Source organism: Anabas testudineus, chromosome 11, assembly GCF_900324465.2.
Source record: "Anabas testudineus chromosome 11, fAnaTes1.2, whole genome shotgun sequence".
NCBI classification, from domain to species: domain Eukaryota; kingdom Metazoa; phylum Chordata; class Actinopteri; order Anabantiformes; family Anabantidae; genus Anabas; species Anabas testudineus.
Genome location: NC_046620.1, coordinates 20279257 through 20306714, shown reverse-complemented (window position 1 = coordinate 20306714; position 27458 = coordinate 20279257). Strand labels below are relative to the sequence as shown.

General features: G+C 38.9%; 1 protein-coding gene across 1 annotated transcript in view; it reads right to left on the bottom strand.

Annotated features, from left to right (window-relative positions):
• The window catches only part of LOC113153202 (CMP-N-acetylneuraminate-beta-galactosamide-alpha-2,3-sialyltransferase 1-like), a 52276-nt gene that overhangs the window by 11490 nt on the left and 13328 nt on the right, over positions 1–27458 (bottom strand). The window contains exons 2-3 of the mRNA XM_026346703.1: positions 10027–10699; positions 7304–7497 (exon numbers count right to left, since the gene is read on the bottom strand). Coding sequence (XP_026202488.1) covers positions 7304–7497; positions 10027–10317 — 485 coding nt within the window. The 5' untranslated portion in view covers positions 10318–10699. The remainder of the gene's footprint in view (positions 1–7303; positions 7498–10026; positions 10700–27458) is intronic.

Genomic DNA, 27458 nt, shown 5'->3' with positions numbered 1-27458 from the left:
ATATTTCTGTTCTCATTTCTTCACATGCTCTGTACTTCACTGCTCGCACTTACTCACCTCTGTGCAAGCTTGATTTTGAAAATGCCTTTACAGCCACAAGTGACTGACCATCACAATGATGTAAAACCTGTGTATATTTGTATTAAGTGAGGCAACAAATAAGACAGAGGCACTGCTTTAAAGCTTAAGGCTTTGTAATCAACTGACTAAATACTAAAGTTATGTGATGATCTGTGTGATACTCCTTCCTGTGAGCTATGGCTGATTTGAACCACAGCTGACATTATTCATCTGTTTTCTATGTGTGGACAGATGAAATACCAGCACCCTTGCTCTGTGGGCCAGAGAGAAAAAGATTGTCTAACATACTGTAAGCCTTGGAGGTAAAAAGCAGGGTGTTGCAATCAATTCTTGATCTAAAAGGTATCCAGTGAAGAGCTGGAAACAATAAAGCAAACCCACAGCAGGTTAAGTTCTTTGTCAGACTGCCAAGAAGGATAGGCAACAACAAGTGGCCCTTACAGCCTTTCTTCTTATTTCTGAGTAAACACACATTTGCATCCCTCACCACCCCTTACCTTAACCAGCTCAATAAAGGAACCCTAACCATGTACAATGTAGAAACACATTTCATGTGCTTGGATTCGTAAAGCGAGTGCTGAACAGTGCTCACTCATCTTGTAAGTTACAATTAAGCATTCAGTTAATGAGTAGGACGCTAACTTTGCTCATATTTTGGTTTCAGGTTCAAAAAAGTAATTTACTAGATGAGGTAAGACCTAGGAAGACTTATACTGATCCCAAAGGTTGTCGTAACATCTCTAAGGCCTGACGTGGTCACTCATGAGTCAAAGAGGATCATCATGAAGGTCCAATAAACAGACATTACCAGGACCTCATCTAACAATTTGGAGACATAGGGTGAGAAGCCAGTTAAGATTGGGCCCCTGAGTGTGAAAGATGCTCACAGCTATGGGAGCGATAGAAAGGAAGAGGAAAACAGCTGTTCGCAGGCTGGTGGAGGCAGTGGAAAAAGCCAGTTGTTGACTCTGGAACAGTAGGGAGGGAGGAGTTGAACAGGAAGCAAGCATTATCACTACCTGATGACATCTTCAGCAGGCTGAAAGCTTCAGTCATTAGAAGGTGACTGAAGTATTATTGTCTAGATGTATCTAAAAGTATACAACAAACTGTTGGTTTACTTTGTATTTTGTCATTATGAAGTCTTTTGGCCTGTAGCATTGGGTATTTGACAATGCTGAATCACATCTGTTACTTATTTTTAAGCACCGATTAAACTGTTTCCCACTTATTCAGACACATCAGAATAAACATTATTACAACAGCTGATGTCGCAGATGACATTTGATGTTTATCTACTGAAATCTTAGTGTGAAGCAGGCTGCTAGGCACTGACAAAAACCAACACCTGGTGCAACTCATGCCTCCCCACATCCAACTTACAGATGAAGGACCACTCTGGTGGCTGGATGTGTAAGCGTTACAGTATAACAATACAAAGATCTACATAAAAGTGCAATAACCAGATTACTGCACTCTACTGTTTAAATCCGTAGATTAGTAATTACATTTCAACCCTTATTTTGGAAGTAGGGTTCACAACTGTGCAGAACAGTATAAGAAAGATATATAAGAACAATGCTTCTTGGCTTTTTTGGAGTATATGTGTGTGTTCAGACTGTGTTGGAGCAGATTGACAGCACCATAAGAGAAAGACAGACAGGCCGAACAGCTCCTTTTCACAGTGCAAACTGTCAGAATTGAACAAATACGCAGTGGAAACCAACTTCTTCAGACTTCTAGAGTTTCAGGTTTAGTCTGATTTTGGATGAACTGATTTTAAATACAAGAAGGAATTGCTCCATGTAATCATCTCTCCTTTCATCCAGCCGCAGCACTCTGCTACCTTTCCTGAGAAATGTGCTGTACCTGGGTAAATCAGGTTTCTCTATTGCAATGCCCTGATTCTGTAACCAAATGTCTCATTTACAGTTTATGACAGTTAACTATTCAACTTACTGGAGAAGCTGATTGTAGTCTGGTTCCTTATGTAGTCACCAACTGCATAAATGAGAGAGCAGCTTCAAAATCTAATCATTGTACAAGGTTTCATCCACTTGATGTGCACTCACCATCCTACCTCACTCCATGTACAGTACCTGTGCTGTTCAGGTCAGTTGCATTTCAGAAGCAGATATTATTCACAGAAGCTACTGTGCTAAGCCTCCATGTTTTCTAGGACGTGACTGTAGAGAAATAAACATGGGCCAGTTCATTTTAATCTGTGAGAACCAAACTTTGAGCTAGCTCTTGTGAAGTGTGAACTTGCACAGCGCTGAAGCAGACGGAAGAAAGCATTGGTTAGCTCCTCTTTTTCAGTAACAGGGAATGAGTGAATGTAAACAAGGAGAACGCACCACAGTCATCTGCAATTCACTCTAATGAGACAAGGAGACACTTCACATCATCTCAAAGTGTTACAAATGGTATAAATGCAGTTACTGTGGGGATAATATTAAAACATGATCTGTCTACTTATGGTGCGTTGAGTGAAGTCAGACTTTGAAGTTTGAATAAAAAGCTGCACTGTACAGATATTTGACTCCCTTTAACCTCCTTTTCATCAAGTGTAAGCCCACATTAAGTATCTAGTGTTCCTCTCCTTTACCATACCTCATTTTTCACTTTGAAATGCTCAAAGCAAATTTTCCATGAAACGGTGTGGCATCCTTTCCTTCCTAACACCTCACCCAGAACATATCAGTACAAATATCCAGCATGATATTTTCCCTCATTGAAATCTTTATTTGAGCAGTGTATACAGTATACTGTGAAAGAAATATACTGTGTCTGAATTCATGACACAAAATAGACATTTGATAGATGCTCTTAGGTTTCTTACAGTGCTCTGGTGAGGCACATGGTGTGTGGGTAGCCCAAGAGGCACTCAAAGCCCTGAACTCCATTGTGCTTTCTGTCACACGAACAAATAGGTTCACTGAGCAGAGGACATGATTGATTGCAGAGTGGATTGGGTACACATGAAAATGAAGTATTAATTAGACACGTTAGGAAAGACGGATTTTTGAAAGCGCTATTTCCATCATGCTATAAGATGAATTACAATAAGCAGTAATAATAATTTGGAAAACAATCACATCCAATACTACAGCTCTGTTCAAACCTTAGGGGAGTGATTACAGACACAAATCTGCTTGTCTGTCCTTACACAGAGGTGGTTAATAGGTAAGAGGCACTTGTACCTGTGTGTTCTGGTTATTTGTGATTCCTCAGTATAGTAGTAGAGTACATCATTATGGTAATAACACTCACACAGAGAGAGAAAAGAGTTCACTTTCTGGATCTTGTGAAACGACCACCATTACTAGTTGCTAGGCAAAGTCAGAGGACACCTAAAGCTAGAAGGCTTGTGTATTAGTTGTGTGAAAATGCCTGTTTTAAAGCCAATTTCAAACAGGGATTTTGAGTCACAAATGTGATGTGCCTACTTTATTATATCTGACGACTCTAAGATCCATCTTAATGAAGTTATTTTCAAGGGCTTACATCATCATGTAGAATATAAGCTTGACTGATCCTCAATTCAACAGAGTAAATATGAATGATGAGACAATCACACATCCAAGGCAGCCCAATTCTTTTCGAATGAAATGTGCTGGTGCACCCATGGAGCATATAGGAGTACTGAGTACTGGTCATATTCAATATTCTGTGCTCAAAAGAGATGTGAGTTATTATAATATGAATCCGATCTGGATCTTGAGAGGCTCACATTTCATATTGTGAACTATGTATCCCACACCTTACCTCACCTTAACAGTGCTTGTTTTCTGCTGTAGCTCAGGTGACCTTTTGACTCATGCACCACTGTTTCCAATCAAGCATGACTCCAAATGTGATGCTCAGGCTAAAATAAAAATAATCATAAAAAAGAAAAGAAATTTCCACACAACGCCTCTGTGGCAAATGATTCTGCTAATAGCGAAGTAATAACTCTTGTCTTGGTGATATCCCTGTCATCTGATAATTGAATTGGTAGACAATGCCATGCTGCTGTCACAGCAGGAGCTGGCAAAGAAGATAAGTGCAGTAATGTAGCTTTATACAGAGGCAACATTTCACAGCAGGTTGATTAAGCCGTGCTGTGATAAATTAAGTTCAAGACTACTGCATGAAATTTGCTTTTGGACATTTATATGGCGGTCTGGTTCCTCTCTTAATAAGAGTTTCCAATTTTCCCACAATATCAGTTAGGCAAGTTTTGTTTTAGTCCCCAGGGTCATGTTGGTTTATCCAGTGTTGAGACAACACCTGATTTAATGCAGTTTTGCGTTGTATCATTTCTATTTTGCTTCTGCATTAATGCAGTATATTCAGTGTGGAAACATTTTGATGTCAAATTTCTGCACTTTGTAGTTCCCCTTACAATGATCAAACATCAAACTTAACGAATTGTGTCCATTGAATGAAAATGAACACTATGCCTGTCAGTAATGATGAAAAATGATCTCTGCAGGCGCCTGAATTTACTCTAATAACAAGGGCCAAAAACACTTTGTCAGCAAAAAAATAAAAAATAAAATAAATCAGCTACCATGGATACAGTAGAAGTTTTTATGGCAAGATTAGAGGTAAAGGAACTTTAGACTGTTGATCCTCTTCTCGAAACTCTTTTTGTTTGTTGTTCTTTTATAACTAAAATAAAAGCATAATTTTGGTCTAAATTCAGCTGTATCTCTCTTTCTGCTGTGTAAAGTGTAAACCTTTTTAACTTTGCCTGTATATTAGCCTGCTTGCTTATGGGATTTGTTCCAGATATCTCCACTATTGAAGACTAGGCTGGAATTGACCAAAAAGTACAGAAATGAGCCTCAAAAGGTTTTATGGACTGATGAGACAAAGATGAACCTTAACTAAAGTGATGGAAAGGCTAAAGTTTGGAGAAAGAAAGGATCTGCTCATCAATTAATTACATTTATTTGATAAAATCATTGACCATATGTCTAAAATGTCCTTTATTTTCACTGCAATGAGATACAAATTGGAAATTGATAGAGTGTGCACTTTTAGGATAAAACTTCAAAAAAGAAATTCCAAAAATGGACCTTTTAGCTGCCGTTTGTATGCTTTAGAAGAATAAACAACATCATTGAAATCTAATTTTAATAACCATGATAACTCATTAGGGCTCCAAACAGCATCTCCTTTAAAATCTCCTTGTTCGCAGGGCACAGAACTTTCTTTTGTCAGTAAAAGGCAGATGCAACGGCTCTTTTTATGATTTAAATCTATCGTGCCACTTTTGTCTGCTGAGCAAACAAAAGGCTTTAGCCAACAGGCCAGTGCTGTTCAATATTCATAATAGTCTATAAAGAAGGCTTTAAAGGATCTTTAGAGAATTGCATTGTGGAAAGCCACTGGGTTTTAGTCTCTTCTCACAGCTACAGGACCGTGCTCCCACATATTTCTGAGCTGATATCCTATCAGTGCCATTGCTTTGAAACATTTAGGTTAAAAATGACTGCCCTGTGCTGTTGCTCACATTGAGTTTACGCTATAAAAAACATTTGTGTGCAGAAACAATCTTAGGATACTGATTGAATTTTTATTTCTTATACTATGCTTGAAATTCATTGGAATGCCACTCCACTCTTTACTGCACAATCTACAGATCAGTATTTTTAATGAAAGACAGCCAAAACTTGAACCTGCGATTTGTCCCAGCGTGGATGCCACATGAACATTGAATTGAATTTTGAAAGACACATCCAAATTAGTTAAAATATATATTTTAAATGATTAAAATTATCATAAAGCCAACAGTTTTGCAGCCGAAAGCACTTGCATGACCCCTCGGAGGAAGTCTTTTTGTCATGTTTTCCATCTTTTTTTTCTATTTGTTCTAAGCAGAGCTGCAAGTGGTGTGACAGATCACAAAGTCCTCTCTTGCCTCCTGCTGCCCTTAGGCATGGGGTAAACATTTGACTACTCAAATGTTTGTTGTTTTAATCTGCTGCTTAGTCAAGATAATTTTCTCAAATGTTTACTGAGTGCAGAAAGAGGAGCTGTGAAAGCAAATTAACCAACCAGCTGATGGAAGGCTGGGATGCAGCAGAAAATAGTGTGGGAGAGAGACAACACCGAAAGAAAAGAAAAACCTTGTTTAACACCGAATTAACAGGTTATTTAAAAAAAAAGGTTTATATAGTCACTACCACTGCGACAGTACACAGACAAAAAAGAACCCCACACACACCATCAAGAAATACTAACTATAACTGCAGAAAGCCAGGCTCAGTAGAGAACTGAAGTCATTACCTGATAACTAGACTACCATCTTTTCCTGTAGCATCAACAACTCAGTCGGTCTTCCATTAATTATTTTCCTTTTCACTTCTCCATCTTCATCCATTTACTCTATAAACCTGTTTGCATTTGGTGGTAAAATGCATCTTAGTTGATACACATCACTGTGTAAACATGTCCACATACATGGATCTCCAAGGTGTCCAGCAGAGCCGTTGTGTTCAGATTTCATTACGGCTGTGTCTCTTCTGGTAACATATGACTTACAGTTAGTCATTATGTAATGTCCTTGCATCAGGATGCATTAGCATTTACAAAACATATGTGATTAAACGCGTCCCTGATCACCTCGGCACTTCCGCCTTGGTGGTTGTTGTACACTTGCATTTTGTGCTGTCCACTTGTGGGCTGATAGATAGATGAACATTTACACACACATTCACACTTACTGTATGAGCAGAGTAACCAGTTAACCAAGTTACATGCCTGGACTGTGAGAGGAAGCCAGAGTATCCAGAGAAAACTCATGGAGGCACAGGGAGAACATGCAAACTCGACACAGAAAAGCACGTGGTCAGTTAGTGGATTCAAACCTGGGTGAACCACGGTGCTCAACAGACTAATGACATATCTACATCCCAGCTTCCCAACCCCCAATATATTTTTGATAACCTAGTAAAAATGTTGTTTTCACCCTTTTTGTGTCAATTCAACTACTGTGCAACTACAACCAGTATATACTGTATTTTTTTTAATTTTATTTCATCCATTGAAGTGGTAAACTAGATCTATCTTCACTAGATTGCTTGGAAAATCTCTTTTAGCATGAAATAAGGAGGTTTAGATAATGTGGCCAAAAATGTGTAAAAGGTAGCAGGATACTTTACAGTGATGTTTTCACTGTAAATGTCAGAAGTATGTGACTGTGACCAAAGACTGAACAAACTAAACTGACCTTATGATGAAATCACAGGCATCGATGATGCTGCCGTACTGGGAGCCCTTCAGGTTCCCCGAGTTTCCCACCACAGCACAGGTCCTGCAGCGCTCGGGTCTGGAGTCCATGTAAAGCACCTCATCAGGGATGACTTGGAACAGTTCCTCCACCACTACATTGAAGTCAGCCGGCTCCCTCTCCGACTGCAACCACTGGTGACACAGCAGATACATGCCTCAGAGAGAGCCACGGCTCCAGGGCCACTTTAAGTAGAAGTGATTGAACAAGGGTAGTGGAGCTCGAGACACCGAGCACATTTCTGAAATAACCTAAGGGGCGGCTTAGCTCTGTCTGCGGGGGCTCGTTTGGCCTGGCCTTCTTCTGGTGGTTTTGAACTCGAAGAGACAGTAAATAAATGCAGCAATGTGTGTGTGCACTGTAGACTGTTACATAGTGTGTTGTGGCAGCTGTAAACAGAATAAATGTTCAAAATGTTCTGCTAAAATCTCAAGTTTTAGTGACTCATGGTCTAAATGTCAATACTTTCCTTGCATGTCACTGGAATTCTGGGGGAACCATTCCACATTTTAAAGCTTTTACAGTGTTAATATGGACAATAAGCAACTACTTATAGAAATACAGCTTTTAATCAGACTATCAGCTTTTAATCAGACTAAATCTCTGCTTTCGCAGCAGGATTAAAAAAAGTGTACTTCTCCTTTACTGAAACATGAACATGTATGCTTTGAAATCTCGTTGGAACAAAGAGGCCTGGTACACCTGGAGGTCATGCCCTTGCCTCGCAGCAGTGTGGGCCGAACCATCTGGCCAAGTTACTGTTGATATCTGACACTTGCCTCATCAAGCTCCCTGTGAGAAGCATTTCCTGGAATGAGCAGTGACAGGAGGCAACCTTGCAGTAATTTTTCTATTCTTGTCTCTAATTGGACATGGTGTGAGGTGAATGTGGGAATACGTAAGGCACTGGATGCCTTCCAGACATCTAGACAAAGGTAAGATAATTGTGTGACATAAATTTAGTGAATAGGCTTTTCTAATTTAGAGGGCTGTAATCTAATAATGGGATATGCCAGTAATACAGTATATAATGCTTTGAAAGAATTAAAAAATGTTCGCATGTAATTGGGTACATAGCTGATATGGCATCTAACTTCCAATATAGTTGATTTAAACAAGGAATCCTCCATACAACACTTTAACAGCTATTCTATCTAGTAGGTCATTTGCAGTTTCCGTTAACCCTGACACTCAAAAAACACCCAAGTGACAAAATGCATCATGAAAGAGAAAGCGTTAACCACTTCCTCCTTGACTACTGTGTCAATGGGTAACACTATTTTCAAGCCACTTGTTATTTTTATATTCACCTATTTAAAGAGTGTATTTACATTAAAATATTAAGGCACTCCACCTAATGAGTTTTGTAGTTCCATGAAATTAAGGGACTTCCAGGAAACACATTAAATAGGAAGGGTCCACATGAAAGTAGCACAGGCTGAAATAACCTGACCCCTGGGCCTAAACATGTGTCAAGCTCCAAAACTACACTTCCCATAAATCTAGCTGATTTGGATAGTTGGTTAAACCCTTCCAGACAAAACATTAGTAAACTGATCTTAATGCATGACTGATAAGTTCTCTCTGTATGTTCTGTATATCCATGTATCAACCACATCAGATTATGCACTGAATGGCTTACAGTACTTCAAGCATCGATAAAGCTCATTATACCATATATACAATATTAAAACTGTAGATTTATTTATTATTATAAACAGTGATAATGTTATTTTAGTCTTAGACTGAATCAGTTGATTGATTGATGATTTTCCAGTCATTAGTAAGAATATGCCAACGTTATACCACCTTCTGAATATGTTGGTGGCCCAAATTAAAGATTGTTAAATTTAACTGGCCACCCCTTCCCACACCTCTGCCCCACCCCTGACCTGGTTATTGATTTAGAGCAATAACCAAACTAGTTGGTATTCTGTAAATGCTAGTTGTTAGTTGGTGTGTGTGTCCTGATATAGAATAAGACACCTACCAGACAGTTAGTAATAGTATTAACTGGCAATTATCATGGATTATCAACGGTGTAACAAATGAAAAAAAAAAACAGAAAAAGCTAAATACTGTAAGAAATAAAGGCAAGATAGGTGGAAGCAGAAGCAGTTTGTGTGTTGCATTATAGATTGGAAAATGTTTAAGGTCACTAAAGTCTACATTTTATTCCTTAATAGACATGTAGGAATAACTGTGGTCAAAGCACATACTGTACTGTACATGAACAGAACCTGTGTAATGTTTGCAGGAGGAATGATGCAGCCGAAGGAAAGATTTTAGTAACCTATACATTTAAGTTATGATGAAAAAAAACTGGCTTCAGTCACAGATTCTGGAGAGATGCTGAGTGAAAAGAACAATTTCCATATCCACCATCTCACTGGTAAATGTGAACAAATTGTGCGTGGGAGTTTGCATCACAACTTGATCCTGGTGAAGATCCCTTGGATCTGAAACAATCAATGTGGCTAAAACAATCCGCTTCATGGAAACATTACTGCAGCCTGTGATCTCTGTTCTACATTCATGATCTTTCTTTTCAGAACCTCGTCTGCTCTCAGAAGCTGAATGTGCACGTTTCTTTTTTTTTTCGTTTTTTAATCCGATGTGGGCATAACACTGCAAATCCTCTAAACCCAAGCTCTGAATCTTACCTGCCACCATTTAAAAGTTTCATCAGAGAGGATGCTGTTGTCCCTGGTCATCAGAGGGTGGATGGACTGATTGAAGTGCTCGGCAAACCAGGGGTCGTCCTCCAGCTCTGTCATACACTCTTGACAGGCGCACAGGCCTTTGGTGAAGAAGTTGTCAGACAGGCGCAAAGCGTACTTGAAGAAATAGAGTGAGGGGATCGGGCAAGTGTAACTGAACAGAAGTGTTGTAAATGTAATGATGCAAAAGAGCACAGCAAAAGTCCTGATTTTCCTCCGCTTAGGTAGAGACATGTCGTCACAGTCAAAATCAGTTGGCTGCAAGTTTTCTGAGTGCAAACGACAAAAATAGCATCACGATAAATCTAAAGTTCCCAAAGTGGGAGAAAAAAGGAACCTTGCTGACCACGTAGCAAAAGTGGTTCAGGTATATATCTGCTATAACTGCTGTCAAATGAATATGCCATGGTGTTCATTTGCAGGAAACACAGTGTTTGGTTAATGAATGCCCTTAATTAAATCCATCCATACGACGTGTTTGGAGATTTACATAAAGTAGGTGGATCCACTGTGTAGTCGTGTCAGCTCGGTGACTCCTGGTTAATCAGATACAAACTGTTTTTCTGACTCCTCAAATGTCAGTGACTGAAGTTTCATCCATTCTTTTATGATCCACCTAGAAAGCAAATGAAACGACATGTTGGTGACACATTCTGGGGAGTAAACAGACAATGAACTCTGAATACTGTTGAAATACACAGGTTCAGTGCAGCTCGGCGTTCTGAGTAATTTCACAGTACTAATTGTTCCTAGATGAACGTTCTGTGTTTGTAACATGCCTCTACACCTTTATATGATGGTTGGTAATTTTCAGTGTTTTGTTTATTGCTTGTTTCTTTTCTTTGAGATTTCCAAACTCTCAGATCCTAAAGAGACGGTGACACAACAGAAATTATTACAGCACTAACAAAAGCAACGGCTTCATCCTCCTCCCTGTCCAGTGTTGAGAAGTCAATAATTGAAAACAGCCTTTGTTAATTGAGACACGATGACAAATACAAATGCACAAATCAATAACAGTTTGCAGTCATGTTGATCATTCCTTTGGGCTCTAACCCAATCAGCCACTTCTAATACAGTCATTTCAGGTGAAGAAGAAGAAGAAGAAGAAGAAGAAGAAGAAGAAGAAGAAGAAGAAGAAGAAGAACAGGATGCAGATCGTCTAACTAGTCTTGTAAGATGCTCCCCAACAATAGTAGGCTGTGTAGCTCATCCCAACCAATTCCCAACCAGGAAGGTGCTTCTGTAGCTACGAGGGATATTGGAAAGATTGAGATTAAAATGTAATAGTTTAATTAGATGTAGGATAAAATGAGCCTTCACAGTGTTGTGGTTGAGACAGTGTTCAGGAATGTTAGTAAAACAGAAAAAAATGCAGTGAAGAAGAATTAAGCAGCTGCTTACATACAGTAGTTGAAATCCATAGCTAAAAATAATAGTTACATTACTGATAGTCGACCCACCTTTCACTAGCACACATGTTGAAATCATGGATAAGTGGTTGAAGTAGAAAGCTAACGTATTTCATGCGGCAGGACTGTGGGGACACATCGGGAACCACAGGCACGAAGCATGTTACACCTTCTATAGAAGCTATAGAGTTAGTCAGAAACCTACTGGTGAAAAAAAATCCGCAATAAAACAGAGTAGGGGGTTATTTTTTCAGAGCCCAGCTTTTCACAACTGACAAAGCAGGCACACCTCCTGGGGTTTCATTTTCAACATGAAAAGGCCACCTCTGCCTTTAAACAGGGTCTGGGTTTTCATTTTGAAGTGCAGCCGTGTTTAGGACTCCGTGAACACTTCTATATTTAGCTAAGCGCAGCTCCACATTGGAACTAAAGTCCTATCATAGCCAGGATGAGGAATATCTCTCAAAAATGAACCCCACAAACACGCTACCTGCCCTTTGATCTGAGTGAGTCGTCCATAGAGAAGATTTGAGGGAAATTCCGTTACTACAAGAGAAAGGCTGCAGGTCCTTGCTGATTAGAAATTGATCGGGTCATTCAAATTCCACCCTGGAGGGAAGCAGAGAGGATTGGGTTTAAGACGGGCTGACAAACACTATGCAGCGACGCAGGTTTCCTGTTGAAGTCATTCTTAGTATCAGTGCAGGAAAAAACAACCTGTACAGCCGTTTATCAGTAATACTGACACATGCCAATGCACAAGAGGGATTAAAGTGATCCGCACTGCTGTGTGGAGCTGCATCACTCACGGCACACAGTGAATTTGCATACAGTCCAAGGTTGGTTAGCGCACCAGGTTTGACAAGGATACCTGGGGACACTTATAACGGACATTTCACTGCATAGGTCAGCTTTCATAAAGCAGGCCGTTGACTCCACTCAGTTTGAAGCGTTTTGGCATCAAAGGTCCAGGTAGATATTGGAGCACGCAGAATCTATTCTCAAACAGGTGGCCACTTGCCCACTTTTGACAACAAACCGACCATCAGCTCATTCTCCTGACCTTGTCCGACAGAAGGCTGAAACCCTGCGCTGATCAAAGTTTGCCACGCTGAGACAGCAAAGCGTCTGTTCACACTTCACAACTTCACAAGGGAACAGGAGAGGGGAGATGGCAAGAGAGGACGGGGGGGTGGTGAGGGCAGGCAGCAGCGTGTGAGCTGTGAATTTTCACCCTAATCTTCAGTTTTGAGAAGTCATCAACTTCGCAGGGTGTAGTTACAGTAAAAAGGTTTTCAGTTTGTGTTGTGCGGAAATTGTTTTTCTCACCGGATTACTTCTGCTACTTTCAAGCAATTTAAGAAATCAAAATTCTGCAGTTTTGAAGGCTCCTATGTATTATATACTTGAGAGAGGTGCAGTGTCTGTGCGGCGCTGAGAGAGCACGGCAAGCCTCTCAGGGGGAGTTAACTGTCAGAGAGGAACCTTGACAGTTAAGACACGGCGTTACATTAATGTGGTGGCAATTTAACATGTCGGCATCATGGCTGAATAAGTGGCACTTCTACAGAAAAGTCACAACACCATCTTACCACGTTGTAGCTCGCAGCAATGCACGCCTCCACTGAATGCTGTCATATTACTGGTAAGAGCTATAGCAGCATGAGGCAGACGCACCAATAGAAATGACACGCGTGTCTTAACAAGAGCACTCAATAAATATATATCCCAGAAGACAAAATCTTCAGTAAACCACTAAAAGGATCATCTTCTCATGTTGTCAATTCATTAGTTGTCCTCGCCATGCAGGTTAAAAATACCTTAATAATACTCTCACTCTGTTTATAGTTCAAATTGAAATGATTCATATGCAGCATGTGAGGAATGCATCAAAGTGATCTGTTAAACAATGAAATGATTGTGGGAGCAAAGCGTGAGGTCAGCTTCTCTGACACACACACACACACACACACACACACACACACACACACACACACACACACACACACACACACACACACACACACACACACACACACACACAGTGGCGATCGATTAAACAGTGCAGTAGGATTTCTAATCCATCAGCTGATGCAGGTTGTCAGACAAAAGAAAACACTCATCTTCATTCATATCATTACTTTTACAGTTACAGTTTACCATTCCTGTCACCATTTCCACAACAGGACCTCAAACCTAAGTAACCATATATAGCAGGGGGCATCAAGTGAATTTTACCAGGGGCACTATCTATCTATCATCTATCTATCTATCTATCTATCTATCTATCTATCTATCTATCTATCTATCTATCTATCTATCTATCTATCTATCTATCTATCTATATGTCTGAACATACACAAGATGGCATAAATAAGAAAATACTCTAAAGGCAACCAAGGAGGAAAACAGAGAGATTTTCAGTGAAACCTCTGCTCCACAACTAATAATATCAAGCAGAGTGTAAAATAATAATAATAATAATAATGAAACAGCTCCAGATGTTACATCTGATAGCATCACATCTATGACTCTTCATGCTCTAGTCTGTGGGCTTTGAAGAGGAATATTTCATTTTCACTGATATTGGCTTCAAGTCAGTGCTTTATTTTAATAAAAAAAAAAGGGAGACGTGATTATGTTTCCTGCTCAAGCACATAAAGAGGATTCTAGTGAGAGTGTGCCGTAAGATTGAAAGGTGCAGGCAAGGTCCCCATGCATGATCCACATAAACGGAGAAAAGTCAATTCACGGATATGAACGTAAGACTGGGTCAGTTTCCAGATGTACTTTAGCGAATTAAAGGTGGACAGTATGAAATACAGTGGGAGCACCATTACTTTTTCTCTGCTTACAGACAAACTATCAAAGAGCAGTCTTTTATTTTTATGAATAACAGAGGGTTTATGTGGCTTCTGGAGACCTGGAGACAGGTCAAAACCAAGTAAAAAAAAGAAGAGATGCAATGTGGTCAAGTTACAAATGCAGTTGTTTGTGTAGCTTCTTGTCTGTGTTATTTTCCCCATTTGTAAGCTGAAATGGAGTATGTGCTTTTCTAGGTACTGAGGCTCACGTGTCCTGATCTGTGTGTGTGTGTGTGTGTGTGTGTGACCAGCATCCTGACCCAGGTTTTCAGAGGGAACAGTCCAGCCTTTACATGCATGATCAAAAACACGGACACCGCATTTGCTGTTGTTTCCACTGACATTTAGACTGAAGACCACTGCAGGTATCTGGTTATATGTTAAAGATAAGAATAGTATTTAAAAAAGGCTTCTCTTCTATGCAACAATTCTCAAGGACGGATCAAAACAAATAAAACTTTGATGCCAGTAACAAGTACGGTCTTTGTTTCACATGGGTAATACAGCGTATTCCTCTGTGCCAGACGAATCGAGCTCCATTGTTGTCCAAAAGCAAACAAAGACTGAGGGAGTCATGCTTGCAGTTTTATACGGCTGTAATTAGACTCAGTGGTGCTTTGGACCAGTGGAAACCTCTAGGAAGACAAAATGCACATAATGCAAATGTTAAACTGGGAGCATGTAACGTTTCCAGTGTGCATGATGGGGCTTCCTACAACATACTGGAGTATAACACTAGCATTAGCCATCGTACAGATGTTAAGTCATTGGTCACACCAGACCAACTCCAACTCCTGTAGCCTCACTGAAAATGACTGAAAGTAACCTGTCCACATGAAACAGGTTAGGAAGATGCAGACAAACACAGAAATGAATTGAGAAATGACAAATGAACATATGAACATATGAAGCCCAACACTGCTCTGTGACATTTTCAAAATGAGACCACGCTCTCCCTAAGTGCATACATATACTGTATATGGTCACGTGTTAGACATGCTAATACCTCATAGGCTGAAACTATTTGTGGTTTTTGATGAATGCATTTTTGTCATGTGCAACGGAGGAGGTGGGGGCTGTGTGCGCTCAAACCCCTGCCCTTTTCACAAATTAATCAAAGGTGCCCCAACGTTAATTAACCCCAGAGGGTTAATTAACGTTGGGTCATTTTTTTCTAGTGCTGAATCCTCAACTCTCTTGCTATACACCTTTTTAAATTCAGTTCTGTGAGCCACAAGCAAGTGACCAATAGCTGTTTTTTTCATCACAGCATGGGTTATTTATATATGTTTGCTATAGTAATGTCACATTGCATAGTACAATGTGAAAAATGGAGGTAGGTAGACAAATAGTAACTTCAGACACTTTTTTCCAATCATATCACAATCAAGGATGTTTCCTAATCTATGAAAGAGATAATAAGAAGTATTTCATATTTGTCAATAATTATAATATTGGAAAATAGTTGAAATCAGTTCTGTACTGATAGGTGCCCCTTTTAAAAATGTGAGCCCCCGCCCCAGAGAAAGTCTCTGCATGTCCCTGCACAATACTGCACACCAACAGCAGGTTAGTAGTTGGTTTTGTGCTCCTCTCTAGATTCTCCATTTACATCACTCTCTGTTTCTTTTTTGTCCCTGTTGCTGTTAGTTCAAATGTTATTAGCATAATTCTAGTGAACCTTTGCTCATTTGCTCTGGCTTTGCAGCTGACTATATCTCTAATTTCATTATTGCAAAATTGTATTATCCACTAACTTAGACATCGTCTCATTGCATTTCCACTGATTACTGCAAACTCTTATTCGTCACGTCCTTCACACCCATCCATGTACCTGAAGTTGCCAGGAGCAATAAAGTTAGTAAAGCTGCCTTATTCACTTCAGGCTGATGTCACTGAATACAAGCACAGAGCAGTGCAGTCTGACACAAACCTTTACATTATTATTCTGAGCAATTCCCTCAGCTCATGCTTAGCAGTTTGAATCTTACTTGTTTTCCCTTCATCAGCTCTAATATTTGAGAATAACAACACATCACATATATTCTTCATCACCTGGTTTCAGCTCTAGGTTTATGATGTTAAGTTTCCCACATTCATGATACACGACTCACTGGAAGACCAGTCAGCTCAAATGTCAATAAAAAAATTAATCTCAAGGAAATGAAGCCTTGAGCTTTCGTCAAAGTTCTAATTCAATTTTTAAATCACGAGGGCTGTTTTTTAAATTGCAACTTAGGCAGCATGATTAACAAGCTAAAAACGTCTTACCAACGGAAGCAAGTGACTGGTTCAATCAGCAACTGTTGCTTTTTTCCAGCTATAATTATAACTGTCACCAGCAAATGTATTAAACTGCAGCAAACATTAACATTAATTCTATGATAGAGCAAAGCAACAACAAAAAAATCAATTTGCATTTTTTTAACCTCTTCTGTGTGCTACTGCAATTACTAATTCACTATTGTGTTAATTTCCACCTGAATACGTTTTCTTCTGACAGCACTTGGTTAAAGTCAGTGTACAGTTGTGGGCTGACTTAATAAAGAAAAATGCACTTCCCACGTAATGTCTTTATTAAATTTAAACAAACTTTTTCTTGCCTAAACCTAACTACACATGGGACTCTGGAGCTCAGGCCTGCGGTTTATATGCTACCTCCTTACACATCGCTTTCCCGTAATAAATGCAAAGATTTATTCATTCAGAAATTATTGTTGTATACATAATTATTACATTATCACATTTACTACAAACAAAAAGAATAGGAATGTAATTATCACAATAATCATAATGGCATAATGGCAGGTACAGTATTTCAATAAAGGTAGCTGCAGACAAGGTCAATACAACAGTCTGTGCTATTGTTGTGATGATTCAAAGCTGCAGAAATGATTTGATACTGTCCCACTGGTCATATGCAGGACTGTATTTCATGTAGTATTACTCTCTGATGATGTACCCATCCACCTCCCAAATCAATATACATGTGCAACATAATGTCAGTTAAAAGTGAGTATATCCCCGGCCTTTCCATGTCCACCACCAAATCCTGTATATAGACCACAAATACCACTTTAATTAAATTATAAAATACAATGATAATTTAAATTGAAATCACTATCTTGGTCAGGAAAATCTAATTTCTCTACTGCATTTTAATTTTTCTTAGTTACTTAGCCCAACTTGTTGTTAGGTATTCAAAAGAAAGGCATAAATACAACACAGGAATATGGTAATGAATCCCACAGATGCATATAATACACATGATCCAAGGTACAGCGGCACAGTATGCTCTTCTCAGCTCAGTATCAGCCAGCTGATGATTTTCAGATTGGAAAATCATTGAAGACCATGATATAGTAAAACTAAACTTAGGTAAACGTAGCTGCAGCTCCAGCCTCCCTTGAAAATTGGTTTTGATGTTTACTCTGCAATAGAAAAGTCATTTTGCATGCAGTCAAATTCCAATTTTTTCCTGCACTTCGACTGATAGCGAGGTGGACAGAATGTAAAGCAGCGGTGATTATTGATGTGTGTTGTCGAGCATGTTCTCTATCCAAAATGAAACGCGTCTCCCATTAATCATTAACAAAGCGAAAGGGCTGGGGTGTCTTCGATGGTATGAAATGAGTAGCCCATTTACATGTTTGTTTATGCAGAATATGTGTTCACATGACATTTGTGTGTGTGTGTTTTTCCATTTCCTGTGTTTTTATCTCTATTTTTTGATGAGGTCATTTTGCATGCAGACAAATGTTTTCCTGCACTTCCACTGATAGCTAGTTGCAGCCAGGAAGAGAATGTAAAACAGGCCTCATTATTAATGTGTTTTGTCAACGAAGTTCTCCATCCAAAAGGCGATGTCTGTCCCATTAATCATCAACACTGGGGAAGGTGTGGGAAGCCTGGAATGAAATAAACCAGTCCATTTGCATTTTTGTCATCATAAATATTTCTATGATGATACTCATGATTCTCTATGTTCTGTGTTTGTGAGCATAGAAGATTGTTTACAGCACTTTCACGCAACAAAACATTTTCCTCTTTGTGTAGATTTGAAAATATGAGTCACATAAGGAGATCAGATGCCGAGGCAGTGTGCTTATTGAAGATCAACTACACGTTGCAACAAGGTAGTTTAAGTGTGGAAGAATCCTCCGGGGATTTCGAAATTATGGCACATAGCCAGGAACCACGTTTCACACAGCATATCTCCAAGTACAAGTGTTCCTATTCAACTGCATGTCACAATGATGCCGTCTTTGTTTAATTTCTGAGAATCTTTATTCAGGCATCAGCCGTGATGACAGAACCGTCAGCATACTAACATCAACAGGGCTTTTTCTGTATTGGATGATTTCTCTATCAATGAGTGAGCCAGATCCACTGAGGAGTTCCGTCTGTCTCTGATCTTGTTCCAGATCCACTTGTGCGTTTGGAAAAAATCCACTTCTGTCAAGAACAACATGAGAAGGAGACCGTCCTCTCAGGAGATCAACAGCTTTGGTTGCTTGTTCAAACCTATATTTATGTTCAGCCGCACAGCACAGCAGGAAGTGGTGTCATGTCGTGATAGCACATAGAAAATTAAGCTTGTGGACGTCTGGATGGATTGATTTTCAACTCAGAAGGCCATGTTTGTCTTCTACCAACACTAAGTAATGCCTCCCATGGTAACACTTTATGGTGAGGGTTCATATATTTTCATAAACTCATGCATGACCTGATCCATGATAAATCATAAATCCATGACTTCGATCAACTATCAAAGTAAAGCTTTGTCATACAGTGTGACGTTCATAGAGAAAGGCCCAAGATATATAGAAATTGTGTGAGATGGAAATTTTGTTGAATTCCAAGAGTTGTAATCATGATTAGCTAAACATTACTGTATCATGACTCCATCATGTTTGTGGCACTTGAATCTGCTTATAGACCACTGAAGAAGACATGAACATCACTAATAACTTACAGTAGAAGTCATGATGATTCAAATACCTTAGTTGTAGCATTAATGAATGTATTGATTTAGCATTAACACATGCAGGAGATGCTGTTCATTTTTTTGAGTCTGCGTAGTAATATGTGCATGACTTCATAATTTGATGATTAACACACCATAAAGTGTTACTCTTTCTAATAACTACAGTTTATCCCTTAACTCTGACCAAAGGGTTTTGTTGCCCAAAGGCTAACCACATGGATGGCAGATCAGAAATACAGCTCATGGAGTCTATTTGCACGTAAGCAGTCAAGAGAGTCAATCAGTTAATCCTGTACTGTATATCTGCAAGGAATATACTGTAAATCACTCTAATCAACACCAATCAATACAAATTACTACAGCTTTGGCTCTCACTGCTCAATTTCTAACATTTCATCTGTTCTGGAACAAAGGCTCTTTTCTACCCATGATCCCAATCTCCTGTCTCAGCCTACTAGCAGCTCCACACTGGGAGAGTGGACATAAATGAGAAACACATCTGTAAAGGTTAAACAGCTTATAAGACCTGGCTTGTGTGTTAAATTCAATCATACAATGTGAACCCACTGAGGATCCACTCATACATGCATTCCGTCAGCCACATTTTAGATTTTCTAGGCATTGCAGCGTCGGTCAGTCCATTAATTTGGTTGGACAACCAGCTCGGTCCAGACTGAAATATTGACTATAGAGCTGAGACTTAATTAGTTCCACCATGAACTTGACATTGACATTTTAAGTTTGTGAAATATCTCAATATTTACAAGACAAATTGGCACAAAGTTTTGCATGGTCTCCTGACAGTTATAGACTAATGACCATCATAAGGTTGACGTTTTTTGTTTTATAGGAAAAATGTATTTACTTGCTTTTGCTGTAGTTTTTTGTTTATGCTAATTGGTTGATGTTGTAATGCTAACACATTAAAATAACATTGTGAGCACCCTAAAGGCATCTGCATGATAGCATTGTGAGTTCGTGTATGTGTGTGTGTGTGTGTGTGTGTGTGTGTGTGTGTGTACAGTATGTGCTTGTTAGCTTTTATGTTCAAAATACAACTGGGCCTACAGTAAGTACGATCTAGTAGAATGTAGTAGTACAACAGAGTAGAATCAATGATTCTACAAAGTTTTGTTATATTAATACATAATCAACCTACTACCTACTACCTTGTGCAAACAATGAGTGTTTATTAAGGAACCTGTGTTATATCTGCATTGTTTTGTAACAGTAAGGTCTGTTATGCAGGTTGGCTCCATACAATGCTGGTCTTTACATAACATTTTATGACGTATGGATCCTGGGCCACAAAAGCAAACAGCAAAACAGTTTGAGTTGCTGTTCACTGGAACGTTTGGTTGAGCCTCTGTGGGTAACTAGCTTCTTTGTCTCTGTTATGAAAATGTACACTTAATGTGTGCCAGTAACAGAGGGAGGGATGGTGGAGACAGTGTGGAGGCTTGTGTAGGTGGAGATATTTTCTATTGTCACAAATTGTATTGTTCCCCAAGAGAAACTGATGAAAACCATAAAAAGAGACGTTTTCAGTATATTGACCATATGTTTTGAGAATTCAAACTTACTTGTGGCAGACTTACTTACCTCATTGTAGAGCCATTAATCTCTAAAGAAACACAGATGCTCTTTTTATGCCCCTATTCAAAAACATGAAAGCACCCCAAAACTTCATAAAGTCCCAGAACTTTACAGATTGGAGTCGACTATATGCAGGGAACAGATGGACTTTTTTGGCAGACTTTTCAGTTATAGTGTGTGGGATTAAGACAGGCTGCATTAAATAACCTAAACCTCCTCGGCAAGAACAGCCAGCTCTGCCCTGTCTAATCTATTGCCACAGTGTTATCAGACCACTGCAGGTTGTTAATAATATGAACCCCCCAAGTAGTTAGGAGTAGGGCGCCATGTGGACTATTGGATGGACTTGGAGCCCTCTGGCTGTGTCAAAAATCTACCAGCAGCTAGTTTGTTTTAGTCCCAGCATGACAGCAGTGCTGGAGACAGTAAGTGGTGGAATCTGTCTATGTCGGTCGGTAATGAAATCAGTTAGTCAGAGTCTAATGAACAGCTCATTAACATCCATTATGACATCTGCTGATCTTTACCGACGAGTACAAACCACAGCAACAATATTCCATTTTATCCAACTTGTATCCCCTCTTCTGGGTTAAACATTATTACAGCAATGTACTTTATCACTTTTAAACCACTGAATATTCTGAGGTATGTACAGTAAAGGACCTCTAAAGGATTTCTTTTAATTTCAATTATTGAAAATAAGACATGCTGCACTATTATTGATAAAGATGTTCCAATGAACAAATGAAAACACTCAACCACATACATAACTACACACAGGTCCTGTACATGCAGGATGCACAGTACTGGAAAAAATCTCCAAAGATGCAGAAATAAAAAATATGCTAAAAATGCTTCTTTAACCTAAACAAATTCAAACCACACATCAGCACTGCAACCTGAAATCATTTTCTGCTTACACATGCAAAATGAATAAAGCCTCTCCAGGTAGCTGTTACTCAAACCCAAAGCCCTGACACATCAAAATGGCCCCAGATTAACACAATAAAGAGTGATTCTGTCTGGACTATTCTGTGCTCTGAACATCTATTACGTTACTGTGCAAGTACTTTTAGAAGATTCATTGTTAGGGAAACGCCCATTGAAATGTGTAATTAGTTCTTTAATCATCAAGCTGCTTGGAAAAGCACAACCAGATCATCATGGTTGCTAATGAGCATGATTACGGGTACGGGTTGGCCATCTAGGGGACAAATGTTCTACCACTGAACATATTTTAAAAAGATTCACAGACTTACTAATTCGTTTTAGTATTTAGTTAAATATGGATCTTCTAAATGAGACTGTGTCAGCTGGTATAAAGTCTACAGTGTCACATTTCTTATATTGAGTTCAGGTTCAGAAGTGACTGTTGACTGTCAACAACAGACACACTATATCTGGTATTGTGGTAAAAAAAAAATCAATCAGTGAGCCCAAAAGGCCTTTCCTGGAATACTGTAGAGAATAGTAATGGCATAGGGCCTGACGTCCACGTCTGAAAAAACAAAGGACAAATAATGCATGGACTCTGTAGATATTGAATCTGAGCTGCATAACCTTCCTTCTTCTACAAGCTCCTCTCAGCCCACGAGTATAATTTGATAAGGCTGCCGCGAATGACTGTCATGGCACTATATTTTGTGTCACCACAATCTTGGTGTTTAATGTGGCATGTACTGAAACTATAGGACCTTAACTACATTTCACTCAGTTCACATAAAGTGCTGCTAAAAAAAGTACAGTTCATTCACTACTAAGTATTTATTATTTATCTGTTCTTCTTTCACTTCCAAAGGTCACCATCATGTTTTGTAGTGCAGTGTGGAACATGTCTCATGCACACAATTAAATAGAACATGATTTACTTTTACTCGTAATCTTTTAAAGTTTGCAAATAAGACATTACTGGAACTGAATTACTAATATAAAACAAAGGATAAACTGTAACTGAGTAAATATTAAAACTTTGAACACTTCTGATGAGATTATTGCTGTATTTTTATCTACTTGTCATATTGCACTGCTCTGAACTGCCTACACACCATTAAAAGTTGGTATTCATGCTGGTGATTGAAACACAACTTAGAGGTAACTTTATAAAACATCTGGAACATACTTTCATTCTTTGACTCATCATTCAGCCCATCTCATTTTTTCCTTCCACAGATCTAGTTTGAACCTTCTCTGTGTATAGAATAAAACAACATTTGCTGCTTTACTTTCATTTTACTGGTGCATAAGCTTCTTTAATAAATAAATGATAAATAATACAATTTGACCATTCAGTAAAAAAGTTTAAAAAGGGCTGCAAATGCAGTGCTGCAATCACTATTATAGTGTTTTTTTAAAACTAAAATCATTTGAGGGCTACAGTGACTCATCCTTAATCACATTTTTGTTTGTCATAAGTCATGGTGCTTCCATAGAGACAGAAAATACTTAACTGAAAGCAGACTTTAAGATGCCATTCAACCATTTAATAACCTGTCTACTGCATTATTTGTAATTGTGACATCTTTTCCCCTTAGATGCTACTATGAATGTACAGAGACACCGCCTAAAGGCACCCTTGTTCTTATCAATGTTAAATCCTGTGACTGAGGTTTTATTAGGTATCTTTAAGGTGGGGTGCCATAAAGCTCAAATCAGAGATAAGAGGACAAATGACAGATAACAGGATGCCACCTTGAACTGGCCCCTGAATTCGAACCAATTGTGGCCACTTGGCAAAAACAGTCTGTAATCCAGGACACTGGGGGGGCAGGCACCTGCAACGCCTGTGGCTTATCCCCATACATGGCAGCGGTACATTGTTAAAAGCACAGGGAGAAAAAGAAATGATCCATGCAGTGCTATTACAGTCATCTAAATTGGAGGAAGAACAGTGGGGCAGCTGGGTGATGGCACCATCCACCAGGGAATATGCTTGGAAGTCAAACTAAAGGGGTGGTGCAAGAGAAATGCACCACTGGCCTCCAGTTGCTGGGTGGATTTACATACACTCAAATAATCAATACCAACCTAATAAAAGTCTGACTGCAATATCATCATTTAGAATTCTTTATCTGATTAGCTTAATTAGAGTAAGCGTTCCATTAAATTCACAACTTCGTTTCTCTCAGTCATTAAATACCCAACAAGATAGGAACGCTCCTTATTAATTATCCCTACTTTTCTGTAATACATCTGTGCAATGCTATGAACAAAAATAAAGGAAAACAAAGAAGAGAAAGTCCTGGGGAAGCTGATTTTACTGTTTAATGTCTTTTCAGACCTTTAGAGCCATTACTAGGACACATTAGAGAACCCAGTCGATGGATTAGACATAACATTGATCACAATGATTCCTTCTAATCCAATGCTGTGCTTGTATAATGGCACTGATGGAATCAATAAAGGTACCTAAAACACTGAGGATGTTTGACATATCTTTTTACAGAGCGGTCTGGTTTCATATGAGACAACATGAATAAGAGGTTCCTGATGATATATTTTTAAAACTACCAATAAGAAAAGCCTCGGATGCAACAGTCACCCGGACATCCACTCGTCTATCTTCATGCACTGGGTCCATTTTTGCCTGAACAATATGTGTCCCTGTAGCTTAAAGTTCATTTGTGAGCATATTTCAGTGCAGATATTTATTGGCAACTGGCACGACATTATTATTTATTGATGTGTTTCATTTGTCACTGGCGTATCTTTATAGACACGTACCACTCCTTGTTTGTTTGTTCTAGTTCTCTTCCAAAGTCCATAAAGAAGGGGATTTTTTTTCCTTTGATAGTAAACACAAGTCAATAAATATAAAACGTGAAGACGTCATGTTCCTCACAGTAATCAATACAGTGCAACCACAAAACAATTGTGAACAGTCTACTGGCACTGTATGTTACTGGTAAGGACTTGGAAGGACTTTTTGAAGGTGCTATACTTTCTGATGTTGAATGTTTACCATGCCCACCATCCTAGTTTAGCATGTTAACATGTTACGTTTGCTAATTCACGCTTAAAAACATGATGTAGCTAACGTTATTGCTCTTTAATTTTGCAGGTACTCAATCATAAACCAAGTAATACAGATGGTTACAAGTCCTTCTGATTGATGATGACATTAACGTCTGCAACAACTTTCATGACAGTCCATCCAACATATGTTATGATGAAGGATGAATCAGAGGATCACTAAAGTCACTACAGTCAGGAAAGCATCTTGGTATTGAACTGTGTGTAAATGTATCCAGTGTATTTTTAATTTGTCAGTCTGGACCAAAATCCACCCAATTAGCTGTAATCCCTAGATAAGCATGTCTAAAAGTGCTTGTATTAACTTAATAGTTATGAATTTGGATCTCCAGTGGAACAGCAGTATTTCACACTGCCTGAAGTACACAAACACTCTACAGCACATGGAAAATTCCCTAAACTGAGCTGGTGTAACAATGTATAGCAAAGATCAGCAAGTGCTACAAAGTGACTTGCCAGTGAGCCACGTCAGCCCATGTGGAGTGGATGAATATTTCTGCCTGTGTTTTTCTCCTTTCACCCAAATTTCTTGATTCCCCCACTCAGCTCAGATAGAGTACTTTGCATAAATGTCATACCAAAAGTCAAATAAATGTATTTCATTCTGTAGCACAAGGAAATGTGCAAACAGAACACTTTTTATGGTTGCGCTGTGGGACTGTGAGTGGGGGCTACAGGATACATTTTCACCCATTTGATTTCTTGAGAGGTCTTGTTTTTTGGCAGACACATGTCTCGTAAAATGGAGGATCGGGACAGGCTGATAACTAAAAGGGCATCTAAATGTTGCATGTGTTGAAGACCAGTGTGCTTTTTACACATTTCTGTTTTACACTCCTGTCCTCTTATTACTTTGGCTTACAAAATAATTCATGATGAACAGAGAGTGAGTTCATGTTCCTTGGTTTTGACTAAGTAATATTTAAATGTCTTGATTTCATAAATGTTCTGACTTTTCTCGTCCTTTAAACTTTCAAAGTGCTCACGGCAAGACGGTGCCGAGGCTTTATCTGCTGTGCACTTTCAAAACATTTTCTTCTTTCTTGATTGTTTTATTGCTCTTTGAATTTTATTGCTTTATATTGGACACTTATCAAAGGTGACAAGGCTGATGTTGATAAGCATGGATTATAATGATGAGCATATAAAGCTGGTTAATAATGACTGAGAGCTGTGTTGTTCTCTCTAATATCTAAATACAGTAGCTTCATATGGCTGACACTCATACTGGTTACATGTGAATCAAAGTCTAACTATCCATCCATCCATACATTACCATCTATAAACATGGGGGCACACTCATTTTAAATCTCTGCTCTCTAAACATGATAAGGATTTTAATGTGGAATCCACAGACAAGCAAATAAATAATAAAAATCCTTCTTTTTCACCAGATTCTGTGGACATACGCTCATCTCACACCTTCTTTCAGCTGTAATTTAGCTGGAGCAGAAGCATAGAAAGAACATCCAGCATGAAGCCACAGTTCTATCAGCACCAACCAGGCTTATATTTGATCACAACATAAAAATACCATCACCTGAAGTTGAACAGAAATGGCATCACCCATCATTACATGATTACCTACGATTTAACAACAGGCACTCGGTTGGTACTGGAGCTCCCCAGGGCAAATATAAGGTCCCTCCTGACTCCCTTTCTTCCTACTTTGTACTTTCCATTTACAGTCTAACACCACTCTATGTACCCATTCAGCACCATCGACACAGCTGACGCTACATGGCAGCTTTAATATATTATATTACTTTTGCTAAGTGTTAATGCTAATTTTGATACATAGTTGATTGATTAATCCTTGTATTCATATGATTCATATCAAATATAATTGTAAAAATTTTGATGATATGTGGTCCTTTCACAAGAAACAAGCTCATGTTTATACTGTAGTCTAATCAATACTGGATTTTTAACAATAACTCTATTATTGACTAATATGTTACTTTTTTAAAATTATTTTTCGTTTTCTTTGCTTTATGCTCCAAACTCTATTGTGATGTGAAAAGGTGCTGTCAAAGCCTCCTGTGATCCAGACTCCCTAAAGATCACTACACGCAGTGCAGAGAAATTGGTGCTGAAAAAGTTTTAAATCAGACTTGCTCTTCTAACTGGTGGCACTAAAGAAAAGGATTAGGCATCACCAAAGGATTCACCCTCTGGAAACCACGACAGTTCTGTACAAAATCTTTTCTGGTAGCTTTTGAGATAGTTGAACAGAAAAGTGAAAATGTTGATCAACTGATGGAGCTAGTGGAAAATAATAAGATCAGTAGGTGAAGTCAGTTGAGTAGACCCCCTTAGGACAATGACTACTGAGCAGCACTTTACGACAGTCCCCAAAGTTTGTATCCCATATGCTGTATCTATGTTCAGCACATTAACTTGTCGAGAGAGTCTTAGCTGAAGACTTGGGTTTGGAGTGTGTTTATTTTACCTCCTGTAGTCTGTATCCTCCAGATAAATGTAGAG